The 25,899-nt window shown below is 49.4% G+C and overlaps 2 protein-coding genes and 1 pseudogene across 3 annotated transcripts; 2 read left to right on the top strand and 1 right to left on the bottom strand.

Annotated features, from left to right (window-relative positions):
• Nucleotides 1-1,341: 1,341 nt before the first annotated feature.
• On the bottom strand, nucleotides 1,342-5,091 carry LOC125550238 (thymocyte nuclear-like protein). 2 transcript variants are annotated; one of them, XM_048713183.2, is made up of 3 exons: nucleotides 4,934-5,091; nucleotides 1,873-3,334; nucleotides 1,342-1,750 (listed from the first exon to the last, which is right to left on the bottom strand). In XM_048713183.2, exon 2 carries the CDS (start codon nucleotides 2,738-2,740, stop codon nucleotides 1,892-1,894), a length of 849 nt encoding a protein of 282 aa, XP_048569140.1. In that variant the 5' UTR covers nucleotides 2,741-3,334; nucleotides 4,934-5,091; the 3' UTR covers nucleotides 1,342-1,750; nucleotides 1,873-1,891. The 2 variants fall into 2 exon arrangements, with proteins under 2 accessions (XP_048569140.1, XP_048569141.1); XM_048713184.2 differs by having other exon boundaries at nucleotides 1,342-1,744.
• Nucleotides 5,092-9,678: 4,587 nt separating this feature from the next.
• On the top strand, nucleotides 9,679-20,004 carry LOC147974433 (uncharacterized; annotated as a pseudogene).
• A 4,268-nt stretch (nucleotides 20,005-24,272) lies between these two features.
• LOC125553393 (uncharacterized) lies at nucleotides 24,273-25,029 on the top strand. Its single transcript, XM_048717181.2, has one exon. It carries the CDS (start codon nucleotides 24,396-24,398, stop codon nucleotides 24,816-24,818), a length of 423 nt encoding a protein of 140 aa, XP_048573138.1. The 5' UTR covers nucleotides 24,273-24,395; the 3' UTR covers nucleotides 24,819-25,029.
• The last annotated feature ends 870 nt before the right edge of the window (nucleotides 25,030-25,899 follow it).

Genomic DNA, 25,899 nt, shown 5'->3' with positions numbered 1-25,899 from the left:
AAAATTCCTAAAGCTTGCCATGGGAGCATCAAAAGGACCTAAATTTGCCATGTTTGGCAGACAAAAATGTTACGAATTTGTCATGTGAGGAGAAAATATTTCGAATTTGCAATATGTAGAAAATAACTTTTTTATAAAAAGGCAAAAAAATCTCAAATTTGCCATGTGACTATCAATTTTTTTTAAAAAATTGCCATGTCTTATACATCAAAAAGAGCAATTTTTCTATTTAAACATGATTATAAGCCGAATCAAGAGTCGATCGAACTTATAAAACAACTCAATAGAGAAAGCGGGGCGGAATCCATCAGACATGGTGGCGGCTGAGATACACGAAACGCGGGTATGTGGTCAGGCCGACCTTGACGAGGATGACATTGAACCAGACGAGGAAGTCCACTGACGAAGGGTATCACGAGTGGGCACGAGCACCACACGTCCCTGGAGACCACTCCCCCGCACCTCGTTCCCCTTCCTCTGCTTGTCCCTTCGCCGCCGCTACAAGCTCCCGCGCCAGTCTTGTTCCTTCCCCTCCTCCGCGGGTGGTACATAGCTTCATACATATGTTGATCACAAACATTCATACATAGTTTCATTCATCACAAAGAGACCAACATGTGCTAAATGAGAGTTGCATGATCATGGGTACCGGAAAGGTACCCAACGTGCCCCGGTAGCTAGATCTAAAGAAAAGCCAGCCTCACTCCTCGCCCAATGGGTGATTTGCTCATATGTTCGACTAGGTCCACATGGGATCACACGCTCAAGCTCATCGTCATTATAGTGCTCCATGATCTTGTTTGATAGTCGGTGCCTATACTCGAAGGTGTAACCGCTCTGCGTCAGTGCCCTCTGCGCCAATGCTCTCTGCACCCGCACCCTGGCCGCCCTCACCTCCACCGCCTTCTTCTCTTCCTCCGTCAGCTCACCGAGCCCTGGATCTATCCTACTAGGGCTTTGCACACCGAGCGCTGGATCCATCCTACTAGGGCTTTGCACAGTAGGGTGGCGGCTTAGGGTAAATAGGGGAGTGGCTGGACTGATTGGGAGGGATGGGATTCTATTCACAGCCTTTGTATTGCCGCACTCTGATGTAAGAACTGGTTATGTATCCGTTGAGCGATTATATTGTAGAAAGGGGTGAACGCCCGGTTGTTATATCAGACACCTGTGTTGTGTTCTAACTCGCTGGCTTTTTGCCTGCATACAGATTATGATGAATATAAAAGCCACGCAGCTAGATGATGATGAATGATGATGTTATATCAGACTATGCGGCTTCTGCTGAAGCCTGTAGCGATGCTACTGATCGATGGTTGCAAAGGGGTCCGTTGAAACAGCGTGTACACAGCTACAATACACTTCCTACTTTAGTCACGGCATCCATATGATCATCATTTAACACACTACCTAATACAGGACATCCATAAAACTGTTGTGTGTCATACCATCCACGGCATGAAACCAACTGCTCGAAAATTCAGTGAACATCATATCCATACAGCCACAAAGAACATCATATGACCCAACCGTTCTTGCAAACATTGCCAACATCGACCACTGAACTTATAAGTAAGTACTTACTAGCTAGAGAATACACAATTGGCCAGGCCGCGATGCAGAGACAGCAAACGTTAGAGAGGATACACAAAATGTCACTGAAATGCTCCTCAGAAATGCCCATCTCTTGCACTTGCAGGTCAAAAGACACCACAAAATGATCCTTCCCACGGCATTATGTCACCTGCATCTAGAACGATTTCACAAGATTAGCGGACAATTTCATGGGAGAAATGTGAAGTGCAGAGTCAAATTAGCCACAGATTGCTCCGGGGAACAATTTTGCGTTTGCAGGAATGTTAGATTGTTTACCTTCAGAGTTCAGAGCATATCAAGCCTCTGTTTCTTCTTCTTCTCCCACCTCCCCGTCCTGCACGAAGCCACCACCCATCTCACAAATCCAATCCCAGACCTCCACCGGCACGGGCATGACCGACAGCCGGGCCTGCCGGATGAGCGCGAAGTCCTTCATCCCCTCCATCTCCCCCGCCGCCGCCGCCTTCTTGATCTCCTCCAGCGACACGGGCCTCCGGAGCTCCCCGACGGCGCGCACGTCCACGGCGCCGCCGGCCGTCGCCTCCCCCTCCTGGCCCTCGTACCACTCCCTGGCGACCTCGACGACGCCCACCACGCGGCGCGACGCGGCGCCGGCGCCCGAGTGGTAGAAGAGGCAGCGGTCGCCGCGGCGCATCGCGCGGAGGTTGTTCATGGCCTGGTGGTTGCGCACGCCGTCCCACGGCCCGACGCCGCCCGGCGCGCCCGCCTGGTCCGACCACGACCACTCCCCCGGCTCCGTCTTCAGCAGCCAGTACTTGCTTGCGGCCGGCGCTGCTCCTTTCTTGCCGGCCGCCGGCGCGGCTTTTTTGCCGGCAGCGGTCGTGGCGGGCACTGCTTTCTTGCCGGCCGCGGGCGCGGCTTTCTTGCCGGCAGCGGTCGTGGCGGGCACTGCTTTCTTGCCGGCCGCGGGCGCGGCTTTCTTGCCGGCGGCAGTCGTGGCGGGCACTGCTTTCTTGCCGGCGGCGGGCGCTGCTTTCTTGCTGGCGGCGGTGGCGCCGCGAGCTGCTTTCCTCGGCATCCTGTGAGGGTTCAGGGCTGCGGCGATCGCCGGAGCAGGCAAGGATCTTATATTGGCGGGAAATTGGGCGCTAGGGATTGAGAACGCGCGGGGAATCCCTACCATGGCGATGGCTCCCGCTTCCCCTGCTCTCAAAGCCTAAAGCGAAACAGGCAGTCCAGACTAGGCCGTGCCGGGCTGGGCTGACAACAAGCCCTCCTTTCTACGGGCCACAAAACTTGCCAAGTAAAGCCCACTAGGATAACCAGGCCGAACAAGCACTGAACAAGGTTTGGCGACGCTAGGCAGCTGGGGTTTGTACCTTGCCTAAAAAATACGGGTTTGAACCGACGAAATGAAACTGAATTCAAACAAAAGTATGACCAAAATGATGGATTGGATTCGAATTCATTCTGTACATGGTACAAATGATACCTTCCAGTACCAAAGCTACGGCAGCTAATTCAAGCAAAGCCAACAAAAAACGAGGCTATCGAATAAACCCAAGTACACTTCACATCACTGTATTTAGTTTCAGAATTGTTTCTCTGCGATTGATCAAGGGAAGTATGGCGACATTGACTCAGCGAAACATGAAGATTCCTCCGTTAAGTCGACCCAGTTTGGCCTTCTTTTGCCGCCTGATCTTGCTGCTGCTTCTCTGCCCAGTACTTTTGGAGCGGCGGCCCAAATATCACATTCCCAGAAATCACTCCGGCCCTGAGGCATTTGCAAGGCAGAATGACCAAGTTAGAAGCGGGTATGCGACGATAATGAAGTACCAGCATTGCACATCGCAAAATAACACTTGCACAGAGCAATGATATTCAATAGCTACAATGGAAATAACCGCAGTTTTAGGGATGTAACACTTGCACAGACCGATGACAATTCATGAATGTGTGACAGCATCTGACCAGATCATTGATGTAAGGTGCAGTTCTAGGGATGCAACCTTAACAATGTGATGCCTCGTGTTATCAACAAACCACATTTTACAAGCAGTTTTCATCCCAATCTACACATTAAACCTTGTGCCAGCCACATTACTGCAAAAAGACACATTCCACTACCAACAGCTACTGAACAAAATAATGTTATTGCAGCATATAACCCAAGACATGCATTTTTGTACTAGGGCAGTGGAAGTATCTGCAATCTTTGAACAAAAAATTGGGACTTTGCCTCAAGGAAATTAACACAAGTTCAAGACAGTAATTAGGGTGACCAGGTATTCTAATGGCAGCTATGTCACATGATTAGGAGAAGAGGGGAGAGAACTCATAAGGGGGAATATGGCCTTCAGAAAACTTCATTTCTTGATTACCATATCCAACAGGTCCTCTATAAATAGATGTAGCATCCTAACCCAAACAAAGTGTAGCAACCAGATCATCTCCCCGATTGGCTTAAGGTAAAAGCTACTCCCTCCGTCCCATAATATAAGACATTTTTGCAATTCAATTTGAACTGCAAAAACATCTTATATTATGGGACAGAGGTAGTAAAACATAATATAGAGACCATATGGTTATTCGGTTGCACGGGCTGGACAACTGGAGCTACGGCCCGACTGCTATGGCGCCTAATGCTGGGTATCTTAGGCCGTGCGGTATAAGGCATTCCCCACACAACAGCAAGCCAGCACTAAGAAATGCTTGCTGATGCTGCTACCATGGAAAAGTCCTATTTCATGGCAAATTCTCAATCAGAGAGCAGAAATACCAATAGATTGTCTTTGACAATTCTGCGATGACACCAGACTGGGTTTGACCATATTATACTTTTGTACTAGAAAACAGGGACTGAAGCCCCAATTCTCAGCACTGCTTATGGTTCGACTCGCAAAGCACTAGCAGCAGGATTTGAAGATAATTATCCCTTACACAGAGGGTTTCAGGAACAAGCCTCCCAATGGCGATTCGATCATGCTACCTACAGTTGTTGCGCACTTGCACAGATAATGCCATTTGTGGTGTCGCAACCCCATCTGCATCTAACACATGCTCGAAACAAATTGGTTATAACCCTCCCCACCAGCACGCAGGAACTTCGATCCTGGGGGAAAATCAAGCTATTTCTCTTCACAAGAGCAAGACGGAGGCCAATCACAGAAACAAAATCCCATAACCACGGCTCCCAAGGCTGCAACTTGCAAAAGGGATCAAGAACGGCGCGTAATATAGGGTCAGCGCTCAAGCTCAAGAACGCATCTAAACAGCGTCAGACTGGTAGGATGCGGCGACGCCGCAGCAGATCTATGGCGAGATGCTGCAGACGGGTGGGAGAAAATAAGGGGGGGGACTGAGCCTGACTCACACGACGGCGCCGGCGACGAGGGGGAACGAAAGCCGCATCTTGATCCCCTCTTCTCCGCTCGTGGATTTCCTTCGCCCTCTCTTTTTTTTCTTTGGTCTGCGGAAGAAAGGGGAGAATGAGCTTGGGAGTACGGATCGCCTTCTGCGCCGTTGGATTTCAGCGTTGGTAGATTGGACCTGTGTGGGCCGTACGATTGAAGTCAGGTGGGTAATCAGGCCTCATCTAGTTATCCTATCGTTTATTTTTGACGGAGAGGAGAAGAAAAAAATGCATTGGTTCGCCTGGTGGAAAATGTGTGTACCGAAGAAAAAAGGTGACATGGGGTTTAAAGACCTTCACAACTTTAATCTTGCTATGTTAGCAAAGCAGTGTTGGCGACTACTCTAAAATCCTGATTCTTTGTGTGCACGAGTTCTGAGGGCAAAATATTATCTCAATGGAGATATTCTGAAATCTGGCCCCAAGAAAGGTTCTTCGTTCACTTGGCAGAGTATTGTAGCTGGTATTCAAACTTTCAGAAGGGGATGCATATGGCGTGTGGGTTCTGATTCACACATTAATATTTGGGATGACCCGTGGATACTCACTAGTATGAACAGAAAGCCTATTACCCCTAGGGGGTATTATGCTAACAAAAGTGGAAGAGATAATTGACCCCCACACAGGACAATGGGATGAGGCACTTATTTGCAGCGTCTTTTTTTCAGTCGATGTGCATAGGATTCTACAAATTCCTCTTCATGTCGAGGCCGTTGAAGATTTTGTAGCTTGGCAACATACAAGGACTGGGACCTTTTCTGTGCGTTCGGCATACCATGTTGAATTTGAGCATCAATTCAGACAGCACTTGAATCGGACTAGCCCAAGTAGTGTCTCATTAAATGGAGTTTGAAAAGATCTTTGGAAACTGCGACTACCAGGGAAGATTAAATACTTTGGCTGGAAAGTGTTGAAGGGGGTTCTTCCATGCTATGATGTCCTTACTAATAGACATATTCCTCTGATCCCGCAATGTCCGATCTGTTCCACCGGATTAGAAGACATACAACATTGCTTTTTCACTTGTACCGGGGCGCACACAATTTGGACGGAGCTAGGGCTATCACAGGAGATTAAACGGGTGGTTTGCCAGGACCGATCGGGCTCTATTAACCTTGACAGACTGATCCAGATGCAGTCGTCAGTACATAACATTTCTATAGCTGAGCTCGCCCTTGTAGCAATGTGGTTTATTTGGTGGCAAAGGAGAATCCATACAAAATGTGAGATAGTTCAGATGCCTCAACAAGCAGCTATGATGATCCGAGTGTTAGCAACAAATTTTTTACGAGCAAACACTCCAAATCAGCCTACTCGCAAGCGGGACCATGTATGAAAGAAGCCTGCGGTGGGAGCTGTTAAAATAAATGTCGATGCTTCTTTTCATGCGAATAGGTTCGCGGGATCTTGTGGTGTCATTGCCCGTGACGACCACGGTAAGTTCCTAGGTGCAGCGACTCATCTATTACCGCATGTGGCGAGTATAGAAGTAGCAGAACTAATCGCTATTCGATGTGGGTTAAATCTTGGAGCAAATCTGGGGTGCACGAATTTGGAAGTTGAGTTTGACTGTCTCAATGCACTTGAGGCCATCTCTGATCCAAACACATATATGGGAACAGGCGTACCAATCATTGCCGAGTGCTCCCTCCTGGCGCTAGAGTTTGCTAGTATCACTTTTGATCACTGTAGTAGAGAGGCCAATTCGGTCGCGGATAATTTAGCAAAACATTGTATTACTTCTGGCATGTCTGAACATGGGAAACTGTCATCCCTGACTTTATTCTTCATCATTATGTAAACGATCTAGCTATCATATGATGAATTAAGTTTGTGATGCTCAAAAAAAACCTTGTGTTTGGTTGTTTAACACATTCTCTCAAAACAAAAAACAAGACGTTCAAAACATGTGAAAACCCATTGAGCAAATACAATCAAAATCTTGCTAAATTCACTTAAGGATTACTTCGAAGCATGAAACTTCCTTCTCATTTCTTATATGCGGGGTAGGTGGATGCGCGTACGTGGGAGGTAGCACTCATTGAGGCGGGCATGGATGTGGACGGCGGGTGTAGCACAGGGCCATGCGGATATGGCTTGGGCAACGGTGAATGGCACGATGGAGCTCCTCAGGAGGATGGATGGGGCGATTTAGATGAGCTCCCATGTAGATCTAATTTTCTATAGGGTATCAAACGAGGAAAGCAAAAAACTAGATTTGCTTTATCCGGTATCAAACGAGGAAAGCAAAAACCTAGATTTGCTTTATCGGGTATCAAACAAGAACTCCGAGCAAATAAAACACCTTTCAAAAGTAGGCATGAGCCAAACCTTGCCATATGGTCCGTGCTTCGCGGGCACGGATTTTCGGCACGACACGAGTCCAACACGTCAGGCGAATAAAAGGGTTGGATTGGCCTTCAGCCCACCACAGAACAAGGCCGATCCTCGATGCCAAGCCTTAAGGCTGACACGACATGACACTTTTATGGTCTCGCATGACACTTTTATTCATGGGCCGGCAGGGCACCACCCAGAGCCGACGCGACATGCGTTCGGTCTATATGACACTTTGCCTCTTTCATATTTCATTTAAAATTATATTTTTGCATTCCTTTTCTGAAAAATAATTTTTTGTATTTTTCTTAACTTTTTAGTTCTTTTTTTTAATTTTTAAAGCGCGGAAGGCCCAGAAGGCGGAAAAACGAACGCGGACCGGCTCGCAACCGTGTCATGTCAGGCCTACCCTTTTAAGTCACGTGTCAGGCCAATCCCTGAGCTCAGGCCTTCGTGTTGTGCCCTTTTATAAAAGGGTCGACACGGGTCGTGTCATGTCAGGTCTTTTATAGGCGAGTTGTGACAACCCATATAGTCAGGTTTGGCAGGAGGGAGGTGAAGGATGGAGTTGTGGACGTAGTGGTGGGCACAATTTAGGGTGATGGATTGTGATGTTCTCATGTTCGCTCTTCTTGTTGCTGATTGAATAACCAAGAGACAGAGATTGAGGGGAATTTGTGCATTGTGTGTATACCTACTACTATTTGCGCCCCCAATCTAGGTGTGAGTTGATGTTGGATCACTACCGAGTTTGAAATCCTGCAACAACAAAGGCAAAGCATCAAACTCACGGGAGGCGACCAAGGTTAGACGACCACGGCAATTCGCAAGTAACCCATTTTTCATGATAGAGAGGCTAAAATGTTTATGTATGTGGCATGAAAAAATGTTTAGAAGTGGTTGACAAAGGTTTTCTCGATGAGAAAAGCCATGTGTCTAGACAAAAGAAGGTAGTTGTTCCATCGTTTGGGAGGAGAATGGAGTTCTTTTGGAGGGTTTGAAGCTGGTCATTGATAATTTTGTGGATGTAAGAAGGTTGTGGTGAAGTCGTAGTTGTGGAGTTTGGGTGTTCTAATCTATATACCACTTTAAGAAGGGCATGGAGGTGCGAGAAACAAGTCCAACAGCGAATTTCATAAGAGCATCTACATCTACAGGTTGCAAATTTGGGTAGTCAAATGTCCGCCGACGCGCCCGTGGATAATGACCAAATGGGCCTCAAATTTTACCATTTTCAACCACATACCTAATTTTCAAAACATCCATTACATGCAGGGCCATGCACGACAACCATGCCGTCTGTCTTGGGCCGACTGACCTGTCAAAACAGGTAAACATTTGCTCATACTAGCGGACGTGCCCAGACGCCTTCATATCCGCCTCATATTTTGGCAGGATATGAGGGGTACCAGTCAGCTCGGGCGTTTAAGGCCCGTTTGGGGCACGCGTCTGGGTCGAACTTTTGTAACCGGTCACTGATCAAGCCGTCCGTCCGGGTGTTTGAGCCGGGTTTAGAGCATCCGGCTGTAGATGCTCCGAGGCACATGTTTGGGTGTGAATATTTTGTGTGTCTATAAACTACCAAAAACTTTTTGTTTCCAAACGTCTTCCCAAGCGAGTATTCACTCAGCTCATGTGCAACAAAAGGCGAATATAGGGAAGATTCTTAGGGTAGGGGGGCTGCTGGATCCGGCTTGCCTGCTCCCTCCTCATACTCTCATCCGTGCTCCCACTTCATCTTACGGTTGCCTTTTTTTCTTTTTCTTTCTAATCTAATCATCTCCCCTCTAATTTTAAAAAGGTGGGGCCGGACCTTATTTTGTTTCAATCAAATCAATCCACATGCGTGGGAGCATGGATGGGCACATGCCCAGGGAGCAGGCAAGTCTCGTCCGGGGCCGCTGGAGTTGAACGGAAATTAGGGAAGAATGTTTGTAGGGGCCTTTTTTAGTCCACGAAGTTTACAATTAGGAGAACCTAGGCCAGCCCTGCCAACGGGCTCGAGGTTCAGGTCCATCGCTTTCATCAGACTTATAACAAAGGATCAGGTCGTTCCCTCTTCCTGTGATGTGCATCCCTGCAGTTTTTCGTGCCGTGCCTGTTGACTGTAGCTCCTCGTCTTCCATGCATGCTTGTACGTGCCCCATGCACTAACCCCACGATCCTCCCTCGCATGTGCACGCCGCGCCTCTGTAACCTCTCGCGCTCATGCGCTCTGTTGTAACACAGGCTATATAGCCTCGAGTAATACACACAGCGACACCTCAAGGTGCATCGCTTCCTGCTTTCTCTCGTCTACATGGTATCAGACGCCGGCATCGTCCAGCGCCTGTAGATCGCTTCCGCTGCCGATCTCTCCTCGCGGCGCTATGGCTACGCCTCCGCCGCCACCTCCACTCCCCCCCCCTCCCTTCTCTGGCCGTGGTCTCCACGGCGCCTTCGCGGCCGCCGCCGCTGGCGCGGCCACCCCAACCGCACCGAGCTTCTCACCCCGTCGGCCCTTGCCACCGCCTCGCGCACTAACGCGCTCGTCCACGGCTCCGGCGGCCCCTCTGCGGCGATCGCGCTAGCTCCATCACACCTTGCGGCCGTCTACATCAACCAACATGTGCCGGTCGTCCTCAACCTCAACCCGCCCAACTTCTCTCAGTGGCGGACGCTGTTCGAGGTCACCTTCCGCAAGACCGGCGTGCTCCCTCACATCACTGCTCCGGCGCTCCCCGACGACCCCGTGTGGCTCCAGGACGACGCCTATGTGATCTCGTGGCTCTACAACCGCATCAGCCCCGAGATCTTCGGGCTCGTCCACCAGCGCAACGCGACCACCGCCGAGCTCTAGGCGGCCATCTCCTCCATCTTCCTGGAGAACCGCGAGCACCAAGCCGTCTTCCTCGCCACCGACTTTCGTCGCATCGAGCAAGGTGCCGGCTCCGTCCTCTCGTACTTCGCGCGGCTGAAGGACTGCGCCGATAGACTGGCGGACCTCGGTGAGCCCGTCGGTGATCGTGAACAAGTGTTGAACATGTTTCGCGGGCTGCACCCCCGCCTTCGCTATGCTATTCCCATCCTCACAACGCAGACCCCGTTTCCTTCGTTTCTCCGCTGCCGTGCCTTCCTCCTCCTCGAGGAGAGCCGCCTGGCGCCGGAGAGCTCCAACGAGATGGCTCTGCATGCTGCGCGCGCCCCCAACTCCGGCGGGGGCTCGTCCACGGGCGGCAACACCAACCGCCGCCCGAGTGGTAACGGCGGTCGCAACAAGGGCAAGGGCAAGGCCGCCGCTGATGCCGGTGGCGGTGGGAGCTCCTCCGTGCCGCGTCCCGCAGGGCCGCCGGCGCCTGCAACTACGCCCTGGACTGGGATGGTCCATGCGTGGCCCATGCCCTGGCGCCACCACACACCTGGCGCTGGTGTGCTCGGGCCCCGTCCGGGCGCTCCTGCTCCGTTCGCTGGCCACGCCGCGCACTACGGCGCACCTCCACCGATCCCGCCCGGCGCCGCCCCGACGCACCGGACCCCGGGTGTCGTCCTTGCTCACCCACTGTACAACACGGGTGTCTCGTCTTCGACTACGCCCCCGCCGCCCATGTGGGACCAAGCCGCCCTCGTCCACGCGCTGAACAATCTCGGACTCCAGCAGCAGCAGGGCGCCCACTCCGGCGGGGACTGGTGAAGGAAATATGCCCTAGAGGCAATAATAAAGTTATTATTTATTTCCTTATATCATGATAAAAGTTTATTATTCATGCTAGAATTGTATTAACCGGAAACATAATACATGTGTGAATACATAGACAAACAGAGTGTCACTAGTATGCCTCTACTTGACTAGCTCGTTAATCAAAGATGGTTATGTTTCCTAACCATGGACAAAGAGTTGTCATTTGATTAACGGGATCACATCATTAGTTGAATGATCTGATTGACATGACCCATTCCATTAGCTTAGCACCCGATCGTTTAGTATGTTGCTATTGCTTTCTTCATGACTTATACATGTTCCTATGACTATGAGATTATGCAACTCCCGTTTGCCGGAGGAACACTTTGTGTGCTACCAAACGTCACAACGTAACTGGGTGATTATAAAGGTGCTCTACAGGTGTCTCCAAAGGTACATGTTGGGTTGGCGTATTTCGAGATTAGGATTTGTCACTCCGATTGTCGGAGAGGTATCTCTGGGCCCTCTCGGTAATGCACATCACTGAAGCCGTGCAAGCATTGCAACTAATGAGTTAGTTGCGGGATGATGTATTACGGAACGAGTAAAGAGACTTGCCGGTAACGAGATTGAACTAGGTATGGGATACCGACAATCGAATCTCAGACAAGTAACATACCAATGACAAAGGGAACAACGTATGTTGTTATGCGGTCTGACCGATAAAAGATCTTCATAGAATATGTAGGAGCCAATATGAGCATCCAGGTTCCGCTATTGGTTATTGACCGGAGACGTGTCTCAGTCATGTCTACATTGTTCTCGAACCCGTAGGGTCCGCACGTTTAAGGTTACGATGACAGTTATATTATGAGTTTATACATTTTGATGTACCGAAATTTGTTCGAAGTCCCGGATGAGATCACGGACATGACGAGGAGTCTCAAAATGGTCGAGACATAAAGATTGATATATTGGAAGCCTATGTTTGGATATCAGAAGTGTTCCGGGTGAAATCGGGATTTTACCGGAGTACCGGGAGGTTACTGGAACCCCCCGGGAGGTATATGGGCCTTAGTGGAACAGAGGGGAGGTGGCCATAGATGGGCCACACGCCCCTTCCCCCCCTTGGTCCGAATAGGACAAGGAGAGGGGGTCGGCCCCCCTTCCTCCTCTCTCTCCTCTTTTCCACCCTCCGCGAATCCTATTCCAACTAGGAAAGGGGGGGAGTCCTACTCCCGGAGGGAGTAGGACTCCTCCTGGCGCGCCTCCTCTTGGCCGGCCAGCCCCCCCCCCCTTTGAGCCTTTATATACGGAGGCAAGGGGCACCCCTAGAGACACAAGTTGATCCACATGATCATATTCTTAGCCGTGTGCGGTGCCCCCTTCCACCATAGTCCTTGATAATATTGTAGCGGTGCTTAGGCGAAGCCCTACGACGGTAGAACATCAAGATCGTCACCACACCATCGTGCTGACGGAACTCTTCCCCGACACTTTGCTGGATCGGAGTCCGGGGATCGTCATCGAGCTGAACGTGTGCTAGAACTCGGAGGTGCCGTAGTTTCGGTGCTTGATCGGTCGGGCCGTGGAGACGTACGACTACATCAACCAAGTTAACGCTTCCGTTGTCGATCTACAAGGGTACGTAGATCACACTCTCCTCCTCTCGTTGCTATGCATCACCATGATCTTGCGTGTGCGTAGGAATTTTTTTGAAATTACTACGAAACCCAACAGTGGCATCCGAGCCTAGGTTTTATGTGTTGATGTTATATGCACGAGTAGAACACAAGTGAGTTGTGGGCGATATAAGTCATACTGCTTACCAGCATGTCATACTTTAGTTCGGCGGTATTGTTGGACGAAGCGGTCCGGACCGACATTACGCGTACGCTTACGTGAGACCGGTTCTCCCGACGTGCTTTGCACAAAGGTGGCTAGCGAGTGACAGTTTCTCCAACTTTAGTTGAACCAAGTGTGGCTACGCCCGGTCCTTGCGAAGGTTAAAACAGCACCAACTTGACAAACTATCGTTGTGGTTTTGATGCGTAGGTAAGATTGGTTCTTGCTTAAGCCCGTAGCAGCCACGTAAAACTTGCAACAACAAAGTAGAGGACGTCTAACTTGTTTTTGCAGGGCATGTTGTGATGTGATATGGTCAAGACATGATGCTAAATTTTATTGTATGAGATGATCATGTTTTGTAACCGAGTTATCGGCAACTGGCAGGAGCCATATGGTTGTCGCTTTATTGTATGCAATGCAATCACGCTGTAATGCTTTACTTTATCACTAAGCGGTAGCGATAGTCGTGGAAGCATGAGATTGGCGAGACGACAACGATGCTACGATGGAGATCAAGGTGTCGCGCCGGTGACGATGGTGATCACGACGGTGCTTCGAGGATGGAGATCACAAGCACAAGATGATGATGGCCATATCATATCACTTATATTGATTGCATGTGATGTTTATCTTTTATGCATCTTATCTTGCTTTGATTGACGATAACATTATAAGATGATCTCTCACTAATTATCAAGAAGTGTTCTCCCTGAGTATGTACCGTTGCGAAAGTTCTTCGTGCTGAGACACCACGTGATGATCGGGTGTGATAGGCTCTACGTTCAAATACAACGGGTGCAAAACAGTTGCACACACGAAATACTCAGGTTATACTTGACGAGCCAAGCATATACAGATATGGCCTCGGAACACGGAGACCGAAAGGTCGAGCGTGAATCATATAGTAGATATGATCAACATAGTGATGTTCACCAACGAAACTACTCCATCTCACGTGATGATCGGACATGGTTTAGTTGACTTGGATCACGTAATCACTTAGAGGATTAGAGGGATGTCTATCTAAGTGGGAGTTCTTTAAGAAATATGATTAATTGAACCTAAATTTATCATGAACTTAGTACCTGATAGTATCTTGCTTATGTATGTTTGATTGTAGATAGATGGCCCGTGCTGTTGTTCTGTTGAATTTTAATGCGTTCCTTAAGAAAGCAAAATTGAAAGATGATGGTAGCAATTACACGGACTGGGTCCGTAACTTGAGGATTATCCTCATTGCTGCACAGAAGAATTACGTCCTGAAAGCACCGTTGGGTGCCAGGCCTGCTGCTGGAGCAACACCAGATGTTATGAACGTCTGGCAGAGCAAAGCTGATGACTACTCGATAGTTCAATGTGCCATGCTTTACGGCTTAGAACCGGGACTTCAACGACATTTTGAACGTCATGGGGCATATGAGATGTTCCAGGAGTTGAAGTTAATATTTCAAGCAAATGCCCGGATTGAGAAATACGAAGTCTCCAATAAGTTCTATAGCTGTAAGATGGAGGAGAACAGTTCTGTCAGTGAGCATATACTCAAAATGTCTGGGTATAATAATCACTTGATTCAGTTGGGAGTTAATCTTCCAGATGATTGTGTCATTGACAGAATTCTCCAATCACTGCCACCAAGCTACAAGAGCTTCGTGATGAACTATAATATGCAAGGGATGAATAAGACTATTCCCGAGCTCTTCGCAATGCTGAAAGCTGCGGAGGTAGAAATCAAGAAGGAGCATCAAGTGTTGATGGTCAACAAGACCACTAGTTTCAAGAAAAAGGGCAAAGGGAAAAAGAAGGGGAACTTCAAGAAGAATAACAAGCAAGTTGCTGCTCAAGAGAAGAAACCCAAGTCTGGACCTAAGCCTGAAACTGAATGCTTCTACTGCAAGCAGACTGGTCACTGGAAGCGGAACTGCCCCAAATATTTGGCGGATAAGAAGGATGGCAAGGTGAACAAAGGTATATGTGATATACATGTTATTGATGTGTACCTTACTAATGCTCGCAGTAGCACCTGGGTATTTGATACTGGTTCTGTTGCTAATATTTGCAACTCGAAACAGGGACTACGGATTAAGCGAAGATTGGCTAAGGACGAGGTGACGATGCGCGTGGGAAACGGTTCCAAAGTCGATGTGATCGCGGTCGGCACGCTACCTCTACATCTACCTTCGGGATTAATATTAGACCTAAATAATTGTTATTTTGTGCCAGCGTTAAGCATGAACATTATATCTGGATCTTGTTTGATGCGAGACGGTTATTCATTTAAATCAGAAAATAATGGTTGTTCTATTTATATGAGTAATATCTTTTATGTTCATGCACCCTTGAAGAATGGTCTATTCTTATTGAATCTCGATAGTAGTAACACACATATTCATAATGTTGAAGCCAAAAGATGCAGAGTTGATAATGATAGTGCAACTTATTTGTGGCACTGCCGTTTAGGTCATATCGGTGTAAAGCGCATGAAGAAACTCCATACTGATGGACTTTTGGAACCACTTGATTATGAATCACTTGGTACTTGCGAACCGTGCCTCATGGGCAGGATGACTAAAACGCCGTTCTCCGGTACTATGGAGAGAGCAACAGATTTGTTGGAAATCATACATACAGATGTATGTGGTCCGATGAATATTGAGGCTCGTGGCGGATATCGTTATTTTCTCACCTTCACAGATGACTTAAGCAGATATGGGTATATCTACTTAATGAAACATAAGTCTGAAACGTTTGAAAAGTTCAAAGAATTTCAGAGTGAAGTTGAAAATCATCGTAACAAGAAAATAAAGTTTCTACGATCTGATCGTGGAGGAGAATATTTAAGTTACGAGTTTGGTGTACATTTGAAACAATGCGGAATAGTTTCGCAACTCGCGCCACCCGGAACACCACAGCGTAATGGTGTGTCCGAACGCCGTAATCGTACTTTACTAGATATGGTGCGATCTATGATGTCTCTTACTGATTTACCGCTATCGTTTTGGGGTTATACTTTGGAGACGGCCGCATTCACGTTAAATAGGGCACCATCAAAATCCATTGAAATGACACCTTATGAACTATGGTTTGGCAAGAAACCAAAGTTGTCGTTTTTGAAAGTTTGGGGCTGCGATGCTTATGTGAAAAAGCTTCAACCTGATAAGCTCGAACCCAAATCGGAGAAATGTGTCTTCATAGGATATCCAAAGGAGACTATTGGATACACCTTCTATCACAGATCCGAAGGCAAGACTTTTGTTGCTAAGTTCGGAAACTTTTTAGGGAAGGAGTTTCTCTCGAAAGAAGTGAGTGGGAGGAAAGTAGAACTTGACTAGGTAACTATACCTGCTCCCTTATTGGAAAGTAGTGCATCACAGAAAACTGTTTCTGTGACACCTACACCAATTAGTGAGGAAGCTAATGATAATGATCATGAAACTTCAGGACTAGATACTACTGAACCTCGTAGATCAACCAGAGTGAGATCCGCGCCAGAGTGGTACGGTAATCCTATTCTGGAAGTCATGCTGCTAGATCATGATGAACCTATGAACTATGAAGAAGCGATGGTGAGCCCAGATTCCGCAAAATGGCTTGAAGCCATGATATCTGAGATGGGATCCATGTATGAGAATAAAGTGTGGACTTTGGTTGACTTTCCCAATGATCGGCAAGCAATTGAGAATAAATGGATCTTCAAGAAGAAGACTGACGCCGACGGTAATATTACTGTCTACAAAGCTCGACTTGTCGCAAAAGGGTTTCGGCAAGTTCAAGGGATTGACTACGATGAGACCTTCTCACCCGTAGCGATGCTTAAGTCTGTCCGAATCATGTTAGCAATTGCCGCATTTTATGATTATGAAATTTGGCAGATGGATGTCAAAACTGCATTCCTGAATGGATTTCTGGAAGAAGAGTTGTATATGATGCAACCAGAAGGTTTTGTCGATCCAAAGGGAGCTAACAAAGTGTGCAAGCTCCAGCGATCCATTTATGGACTGGTGCAAGCCTCTCGGAGTTGGAATAAATGCTTTCATAGTGTGATCAAAGCATTTGGTTTTATATAGACTTTTGGAGAAGCCTGTATTTACAAGAAAGTGAGTGGGAGCTCTGTAGCATTTCTGATATTATATGTGGATGACATATTACTGATTGGAAATGATATAGAATTTCTGGATAGCATAAAGGGATACTTGAATAAGAGTTTTTCAACGAAAGACCTCGGTGAAGCTGCTTACATATTAGGCATTAAGATCTATAGAGATAGATCAAGACGCTTAATTGGACTTTCACAAAGCACACATCTTGACAAAGTTTTGAAGAAGTTCAAAATGGATCAAGCAAAGAAAGGGTTCTTGCCTGTGTTACAAGGTGTGAAGTTGAGTCAGACTCAATGCCCGACCACTGCAGAAGATAGAGAGAAAATGAAAGATGTTCCCTATGCTTCAGCCATAGGCTCTATCATGTATGCAATGCTGTGTACCAGACCTGATGTGTGCCTTGTTATAAGTCTAGCAGGGAGGTACCAAAGTAATCCAGGAGTGGATCACTGGACAGCGGTCAAGAACATCCTGAAGTACCTTAAAAGGACTAAGGATATGTTTCTCGTATATGGAGGTGACAAAGAGCTCATCGTAAATGGTTACGTTGATGCAAGCTTTGACACTGATCCGGATGATTCTAAATCGCAAACTGGAAGCGTGTTTACATTAAACGGTGGAGCTGTCAGTTGGTGCAGTTCTAAACAAAGCGTTGTGGCGGGATCTACATGTGAAGCGGAGTACATAGCTGCTTCGGAAGCAACAAACGAAGGAGTCTGGATGAAGGAGTTCATATCCGATCTAGGTGTCATACCTAGTGCATCGGGTCCAATGAAAATCTTTTGTGACAATACTGGTGCAATTGCCTTGGCGAAGGAATCCAGATTTCACAAAAGAACCAAGCACATCAAAAGACGCTTCAATTCCATCCAGGATCTAGTCCAGGTGGGAGACATAGAGATTTGCAAGATACATACGGATCTGAATGTAGCAAACCCGTTGACTAAGCCTCTTCCACGAGCAAAACATGATCAGCACCAAGGCTCCATGGGTGTTAGGATCATTACAGTATAATCTAGATTATTGACTCTAGTGCAAGTGGGAGACTGAAGGAAATATGCCCTAGAGGCAATAATAAAGTTATTATTTATTTCCTTATATCATGATAAAAGTTTATTATTCATGCTAGAATTGTATTAACCGGAAACATAATACATGTGTGAATACATAGACAAACAGAGTGTCACTAGTATGCCTCTACTTGACTAGCTCGTTAATCAAAGATGGTTATGTTTCCTAACCATGGACAAAGAGTTGTCATTTGATTAACGGGATCACATCATTAGTTGAATGATCTGATTGACATGACCCATTCCATTAGCTTAGCACCCGATCGTTTAGTATGTTGCTATTGCTTTCTTCATGACTTATACATGTTCCTATGACTATGAGATTATGCAACTCCCGTTTGCCGGAGGAACACTTTGTGTGCTACCAAACGTCACAACGTAACTGGGTGATTATAAAGGTGCTCTACAGGTGTCTCCAAAGGTACATGTTGGGTTGGCGTATTTCGAGATTAGGATTTGTCACTCCGATTGTCGGAGAGGTATCTCTGGGCCCTCTCGGTAATGCACATCACTGAAGCCTTGCAAGCATTGCAGCTAATGAGTTAGTTGCGGGATGATGTATTACGGAACGGGTAAAGAGACTTGCCGGTAACGAGATTGAACTAGGTATGGGATACCGACGATCGAATCTCGGGCAAGTAACATACCGATGACAAAGGGAACAACGTATGTTGTTATGCGGTCTGACCGATAAAAGATCTTCGTAGAATATGTAGGAGCCAATATGAGCATCCAGGTTCCGCTATTGGTTATTGACCGGAGACGTGTCTCGGTCATGTCTACATTGTTCTCGAACCCGTAGGGTCCGCACGCTTAAGGTTACGATGACAGTTATATTATGAGTTTATACATTTTGATGTACCGAAATTTGTTCGGAGTCCCGGATGAGATCACGGACATGACGAGGAGTCTCGAAATGGTCAAGACATAAAGATTGATATATTGGAAGCCTATGTTTGGATATCGGAAGTGTTCCGGGTGAAATCGGGATTTTACCGGAGTACCGGGAGGTTACCGGAACCCCCCGGGAGGTATATGGGCCTTACTGGAACAGAGGGGAGGTGGCCATAGATGGGCCGCGTGCCCCTTCCCCCCCTTGGTCCGAATAGGACAAGGGGAGGGGGCCGGCCCCCCTTCCTCCTCTCTCTCCTCTTTTCCCCCCCTCCGCGAATCCTATTCCAACTAGGAAAGGGGGGAGTCCTACTCCCGGAGGGAGTAGGACTCCTCCTGGCACGCCTCCTCTTGGCCGGCCAGCCCCCCCCCCTTTGAGCCTTTATATACGGAGGCAAGGGGCACCCCTAGAGACACAAGTTGATCCACGTGATCATATTCTTAGCCGTGTGCGGTGCCCCCTTCCACCATAGTCCTCGATAATATTGTAGCGGTGCTTAGGCGAAGCCCTGCGACGGTAGAACATTAAGATCGTCACCATGCCGTCGTGCTGACGGAACTTTTCCCCGACACTTTGCTGGATCGGAGTCCGGGGATCGTCATCGAGCTGAACGTGTGCTAGAACTCGGAGGTGCCGTAGTTTCGGTGCTTGATCGGTCGGGCCGTGGAGACGTACGACTACATCAACCAAGTTAACGCTTCCGTTGTCGATCTACAAGGGTACGTAGATCACACTCTCCCCCTCTCGTTGCTATGCATCACCATGATCTTGCGTGTGCGTAGGAATTTTTTTGAAATTACTACGAAACCCAACAACTGGTACCTCGACACTGGGGCGACTACACACATGGCGTCCTCATCAGGTTTGCTCACCACATCTCAGCCCTATAATTCTTCACGCATTGTTGTAGGCAATGGCAACAAATTCGCGGTCACGCACACTGGCTCTACCTCCATTCCCACCTCCAGTGCCCCCATCCACCTACAGAACGTCCTAGTCTCCCCCCACCTAATCAAAAACTTAATCTCTGTCAAAAAGCTTGCATGTGATAATCCTCTTAACGTCGAGTTTGACGATCTCAGTTTTTCTGTTAAGGATCGAAGGACGAAGCGGGTGATCCTTCGGTGTAACTCCGACGAGGATCTGTATCCAGTCACGCAGCCGCCATGCCACACTGCCCTCTCGGCCACCGTCGTCCCGGCCAAGGTGTGGCACCAAAGCCTAGGGCACCCCGGCCACGACACCCTCGCCCACACTCTGCGTGCCTGCTCCATCCCTCCGCCGCCACCGTCTTCCGAGCTCTGTCATGCTTGCCAGTTAGGGAAAAGTGTTAGGTTGCCATATTCATCTTCAGAACATGTTTCGTATTTCCCTTTTCAGTTAATTCACTGTGATGTGTGGACTTTGCCTGTATCTAGTGTCTCTGGCAAGCAATATTATCTTGTTTTACTCGACGACTATAGCCACTTTGTATGGATGTTCCCCCTCGATCGCAAGTCTGATGTGTACCCCATCCTCCACTCGTTTGCCGCCTTCGTTCGTCGTCAGTTTAACCTCAACGTTCTCACTGTCCAGTGTGACAATGGACGTGAGTTCGACAACGCCATGGCACGCACATTCTTCTCCACTGAGGGCATTGCCTTACGTATGTCCTGCCCTTACACGTCGCCGCAAAACGGGCGCGCTGAGCGGATCCTCCGCACACTGAACAACATCGTTTGCTCGCTGCTCGTTCACGCGTCCATGCCATACACCTACTGGGCGGAGGCCCTCAACACTGCCACATTTCTCCTTAACCGCCGTGCATGCCGCACTCGTCATGGGCATACCCCGTTCTACCTCCTGTACGGTGCTCACCCGGACTACACTCATTTGCGTGTCTTTGGATGCCTTTGCTATCCCAACATCTCGTCCACGACGCCACACAAGCTCGCACCCCGGTCCACTCCGTGTACCTTCCTCGGCTACTCTGTCGACCACAAGGGTTACAGGTGCCTTGATCGCGCTACGAATCGCGTCCTTATATCTCGCCATGTGGTCTTTGACGAGACGCAATTCCCGTTCAGTACCGCCCTTCGCACCCCTCCCACCATAGCCGACGAGGACCCACCCCACCTCCCTGTCGTCCCGCGGCGACCGCGCTCCACCCGGCCACCACCCGCCGCCCACACCACGGCGATGCCACCCACACCTGTAGTGGCTGCTGAGCCTAGCCCCCGACACCTCTCTGCCCGCCCACAAACACTGTCATGGCAAACCTAGCGTCAGTAGACCATACTCACACAGGCGCATCTGCCACCGCGAGCCGCTCCCCGACCCCCGACCCGTCCGAGCCCCCGGCCCGTCCCCTTGCTCCTACCCACACCATGATCACACGTGCTCGCGCCGACAAATTCTTTCCCAACCCCAAATACGCTGAAAACAACTCTGTCTCGACCACTCCTACCATCTCACCCATCCCCAAATCCGTGCACGCCGCGCTACGTGATGTCAATTGGCTAACAGCTATGCAGGATGAATTCTCGGCGCTGATGGTGAACAGGACCTGGACGCTTGTGCCCCGACCGCCGGGTGCCAACATAGTCACTGGTAAGTGGTTGTTCCGGCACAAGTTGAAGGAGGACGACAGCCTCGAGTGCTATAAAGCACGATGGGTGGTCCGGGGGTTCTCGCAACGCCCCGGCGTCGACTTCGACGAGACGTTCTCACCGGTCGTCAAGGCCGCCACCATTCGCACCGTGCTCACCGTGGCTGTCAGCCGAGGCTGGCCTGTTCACCAGATGGACGTGAACAATGCCTTTCTTCATGGGCATCTCGCGGAGCGCGTCTACTGCCAACAGCCGGCTGGCTTCATCGACAAGAACTTCCCCAGCCACGTCTGCCTGCTTGACAAGTCACTGTACGGCCTGAAACAGGCCCCTCGCGCCTGGTTTGCGCGGTTCGTGGCCTTCCTCGGCATCCTCGGCTTCACGGCGTCCCGGGCAGACCCGTCATTGTTCGTGCTACATGGCGACACCGGCTCCGCCTTTCTTCTACTCTACGTCGACGACATCGTTCTTACAGCGTCCACGCCGGCGCTCCTCCGTCAACTCCAACAACGCATGTTCGCCGAGTTCTCCATGAAGGACCTGGGTGCCCTCCACTACTTCCTCGGGATCAGCGTGATGCGCACGGTCGACGGGTTCTTCCTGTCCCAGCGCAAATACGCGGATGAGCTGCTGGATCGCGCTAACATGATGACTTGCAAGCCGGCCTCGACACCCATCGACACCCGCTCGAAGCTCTCCGCTGCCGACGGTGCACCTGTCCAGGATGCCTCCGAGTACCGGAGCCTAGTGGGTGCCCTTCAGTACATCACCCTGACCCGCCCGGACATGGCGTATGCCGTGCAACAGGCGTGTCTCTACATGCACGATCCTCAGACGCATCACCTCGCGCTGGTCAAGCGCATTCTCCGCTACCTGCGCGGCACGACTACGCACGAGTTGCATCTCCATCGCTCCCCCGAGCTCACCCTGGTCGCCTACTCTGACGCCGACTGGGCCGGCTGCCCGGACACGCGGCGCTCTACGTCGGGCTTCGTCGTCTACCTCGGTGATGCGCTGGTGTCCTGGTCCTCCAAATGCCAGCCCACCGTCTCGCGCTCGAGTGCTGAGGCCGAGTACCGCGCCGTCGCCAATGTGGTAGCTGAGTGTTGCTGGCTTCGTCAACTTCTTGGGGAGCTGCGTATTCCGCTACCTGCCGCCACGGTCACCTACTGCGACAACATCTCCTCCGTGTACATGGCGGCCAACCCAGTCCACCATCGGCGCACAAAACACATAGAGCTGGACATCCACTTCGTCCGAGAGAAGGTGGCCTTGGGGCAGCTTCGAGTCCTTCACGTGCCCATGGCTCAGCAGTTCGCCGACGTCATGACGAAGGGCCTCCCGACGCCGGCCTTCGAGGAGTTCAGGTCCAGCCTGTGCATTCGGCCTCCCGATGCTCAGCCTGCGGCGGGGTGTTGACTGTAACTCTTCGTCTCCCATGCATGCTTGTACGTGCCCCATGCACTAACCCCACGATCCTCCCTCGCATGCGCACGCCGCGCCTCTGTAACCTCTCGCGCTCATGCGCTCTGTTGTAACACAGGCTATATAGCCTCGAGTAATACACACAGCGACACCTCAAGGTGCATCGCTTCCTGCTTTCTCTCGTCTACAGTGCCCATTAGACTATTGGTCCAATTCGAAACCTGTCGCTCACACACTCTAATGCTGACCCCTAAATTCAAGGAAAAATGTACATGAAACTTTTGCTGGCAACTGGCAAAGATGCATGCATGATGGGGAGCTCCTCCTCCCGCCCTTTTCCTCGGGGCACCAGCACCACCATCATGCGTTCATGTGCTACCTCCGGCCATGATCCACACCCGTGACATTATTTATGTGTACCTAATGCGACCCCATCCCTTCTCCTACTACAAAGGGAGACAGCAAAGGACACTAATGGCCGCTAGCCTTGCAACTCTTACACGGGCAAACTTTTCATAAGTACTAGCCACCAAATTGGATGCCGACCCCTTGTGCTGGCTCAGTACCCGTAATGTTTATGAGGTCAAAAATGGCTAATTAAAGATTGCACCCTTCCTTGGTGATAGGGAGGCGAGTTGGTATAGATGACATGTGGGGTTGAATCCACTCGACAGAGATCATACTCAACAATGTGATATTACAAAGGATCGCGAGCCAGAGATGATGAGAGGTCGAGACCATCCGAAGCAGTGTAGATGACATGTGTGTTCGGGTCCACACGGCCGTGATCATACTACACAAGCGATATTGTAGAGGATCCGAAGCCAAAGATGAGAGGTCGAGACCATCTGCAGTAGTGTAGATGATATGTAGGTCGAGTACACACGGTAGGGACTATACTGCGCGATGCGCTGCTGCAGAGCATCCCAGCCCGAAGGCTATGAAGTAGTTAACTTCAAAATGGGCAAGCGTTGACAAGTGCCAAGAAAATACTCCCTCTGTCTCACATTTTTGGGACGGAGGGAGTACTATATTCGACCGAGAGAAAATTATTTTGCACAGAGTGTCCAATTTCATGCCTCTGACCTAATTACTACTCCCTTCGTTCCTAAATATCAATCCTTTTTTATAATCTAATATGGACAACGTACGGAGCAAAATGAGTGAATCTACACTTTAAACTATATCTATATACATCTGTATGTAGTTCATATTGAAATCTCTATCAGACTTGTGTTTAGCAACGGAGAGAGTAGTCATTAGCACATTACCTGCAGCAATTATCGTTGGCAGTGATGCGTGCTTGCTTTTTACAAAGCTTATCAAGGGCAAAATAGGAATACAAAATTGCAGCATTGGAGTAGCTTTAAGCCCTTTAGCCATTGGCGCCAATTAAGAACCTTCGTGCGCCGCTCACATTTTCCCTTTTAAACAACCCACCAAAGAGTCGCCTCTGTTCCTTCCTTCTTCCCCTTCATCACATCGATCCACTGCTAGCCTAGCTCATCATGGCAACGACGACGCTCACGTCAACCACCATCGCGTCGTCCCCGCGGCCGCCCGCCCCCTTCTGCGGCCGCTCCGGCTGGCAGCGCGCGCGCCGCCCGCCGTCCTCATCTTCATCCTCCGGTCAGGGCGGCTGCGCGCGGCCGCTGGACCGCGTGGCCGGGTGGGTCGGCGGCGGCATCGCCGCGGCCTTCTTCGCCTCCCTGGAGCGGTGCTCGTGCGTCAACGTCCGCACCCACGACGACCTCGACGACGACGAGCAGCGGGACTCCGTGGCGCCGCTCATGCTCGGCAACGACGGCAACGACGACGTCGACGAGGGCAGGGGGAGGAGCAGGAGGAGGTGCAGGGGAGGAAGCAGGAAGGGCAGGAGGAGTGGCGGCGGCGGCGGCGGCGGCGTGGGTTGCCACGGTGATCAAATCTGAACGACCGATCGATCAACGCTAATAAGAATCTGTAGCTTCTTGATGTTGATTCTTAAGCCCTTGTAAGTTTGATTAATGGTGTATGGATGATTGATTAACTGAGCCCAACTACATACTACCTTATGTACGTATAAGTGTAATTATAGGCTGTGAAATGTTATGCTTCAGTTGTATAGCAAAACAAAATAAGTGGACAAGATGTGAAATGTTCTTTATTTTTTTTGCCGGAAAAAGTTGTGATATGTTTAAGCTAGGATCGATTCTGATGCTCTCCTTGCATCCTCTGCTTGATGTTTATTGACAATACACTCGCTCCTCCGATGCCTTCGAGTTAGAAAATGGAGTAAAATACGTAGAAGATTAAGTGGCCAGTATTAGTGGTACTGGTGCTTAGTGCTTATATTAAAATAGTGCTGATGACATTCAAATCTGTTTGCAGCATGGACTAGATTCGATACGGCGTTGTCTTGCTGAATCGCTGGAGTTCAGGTACAGCTACTCAGCTAGCGACTCTGCTTTGGCATGGGTTCTATCGGAAGTTTCCGCACTCCGGTTTTTTAGAGGAAAGGCATCAGTCCGATTTTATAAATGAAGTCATCAGACAACGTTCACATCACAGGGAACCATCACCGCAGAACAACAACATCACAGAGAGTTTAGAACAGTCAAGAGATACATGACGCCCAGGCCAAAAGGACAGCATGCATGCCGTAAATCTATGAGAGGGGGTAGAAGCCAGCCAAAAGGGACCACCAAGTTCCACTAGCCTCCTGTCTGATGCTGCGATAGAGAGATAGCTGAAGCCCGAACCTTGGAGGACATCATGCCAAAAGCATCAAGGTCCGTCTCCTTTGGGCCTCTTCGGAGGCCCTCCGCTCCACGAGGCTGCTTCCGGAGTCGACGGAGTTAAAGTTAAAAAATACGGAGCGAGCGAAATGGTACTCTGCAGATTCTTAAATACCGCGGAGTGGGTGGACTGCCGAACAACCCCTTAGTCTACAATCTCCATTGCTGCAAGAACATGCAAGACTTAAATAAGCAATCAGCAGGTTTAGCTTCGGGCTGTTTGGATGGGAGCTCC

This window comes from Triticum urartu, chromosome 4A (genome assembly GCF_056163025.1).
Source record: "Triticum urartu cultivar PI428250 chromosome 4A, HENAU_Tu73, whole genome shotgun sequence".
NCBI lineage: Eukaryota > Viridiplantae > Streptophyta > Magnoliopsida > Poales > Poaceae > Triticum > Triticum urartu.
Note: the sequence above shows the minus strand (reverse complement) of the source record. Positions and strands in the feature narration are given on the sequence as shown.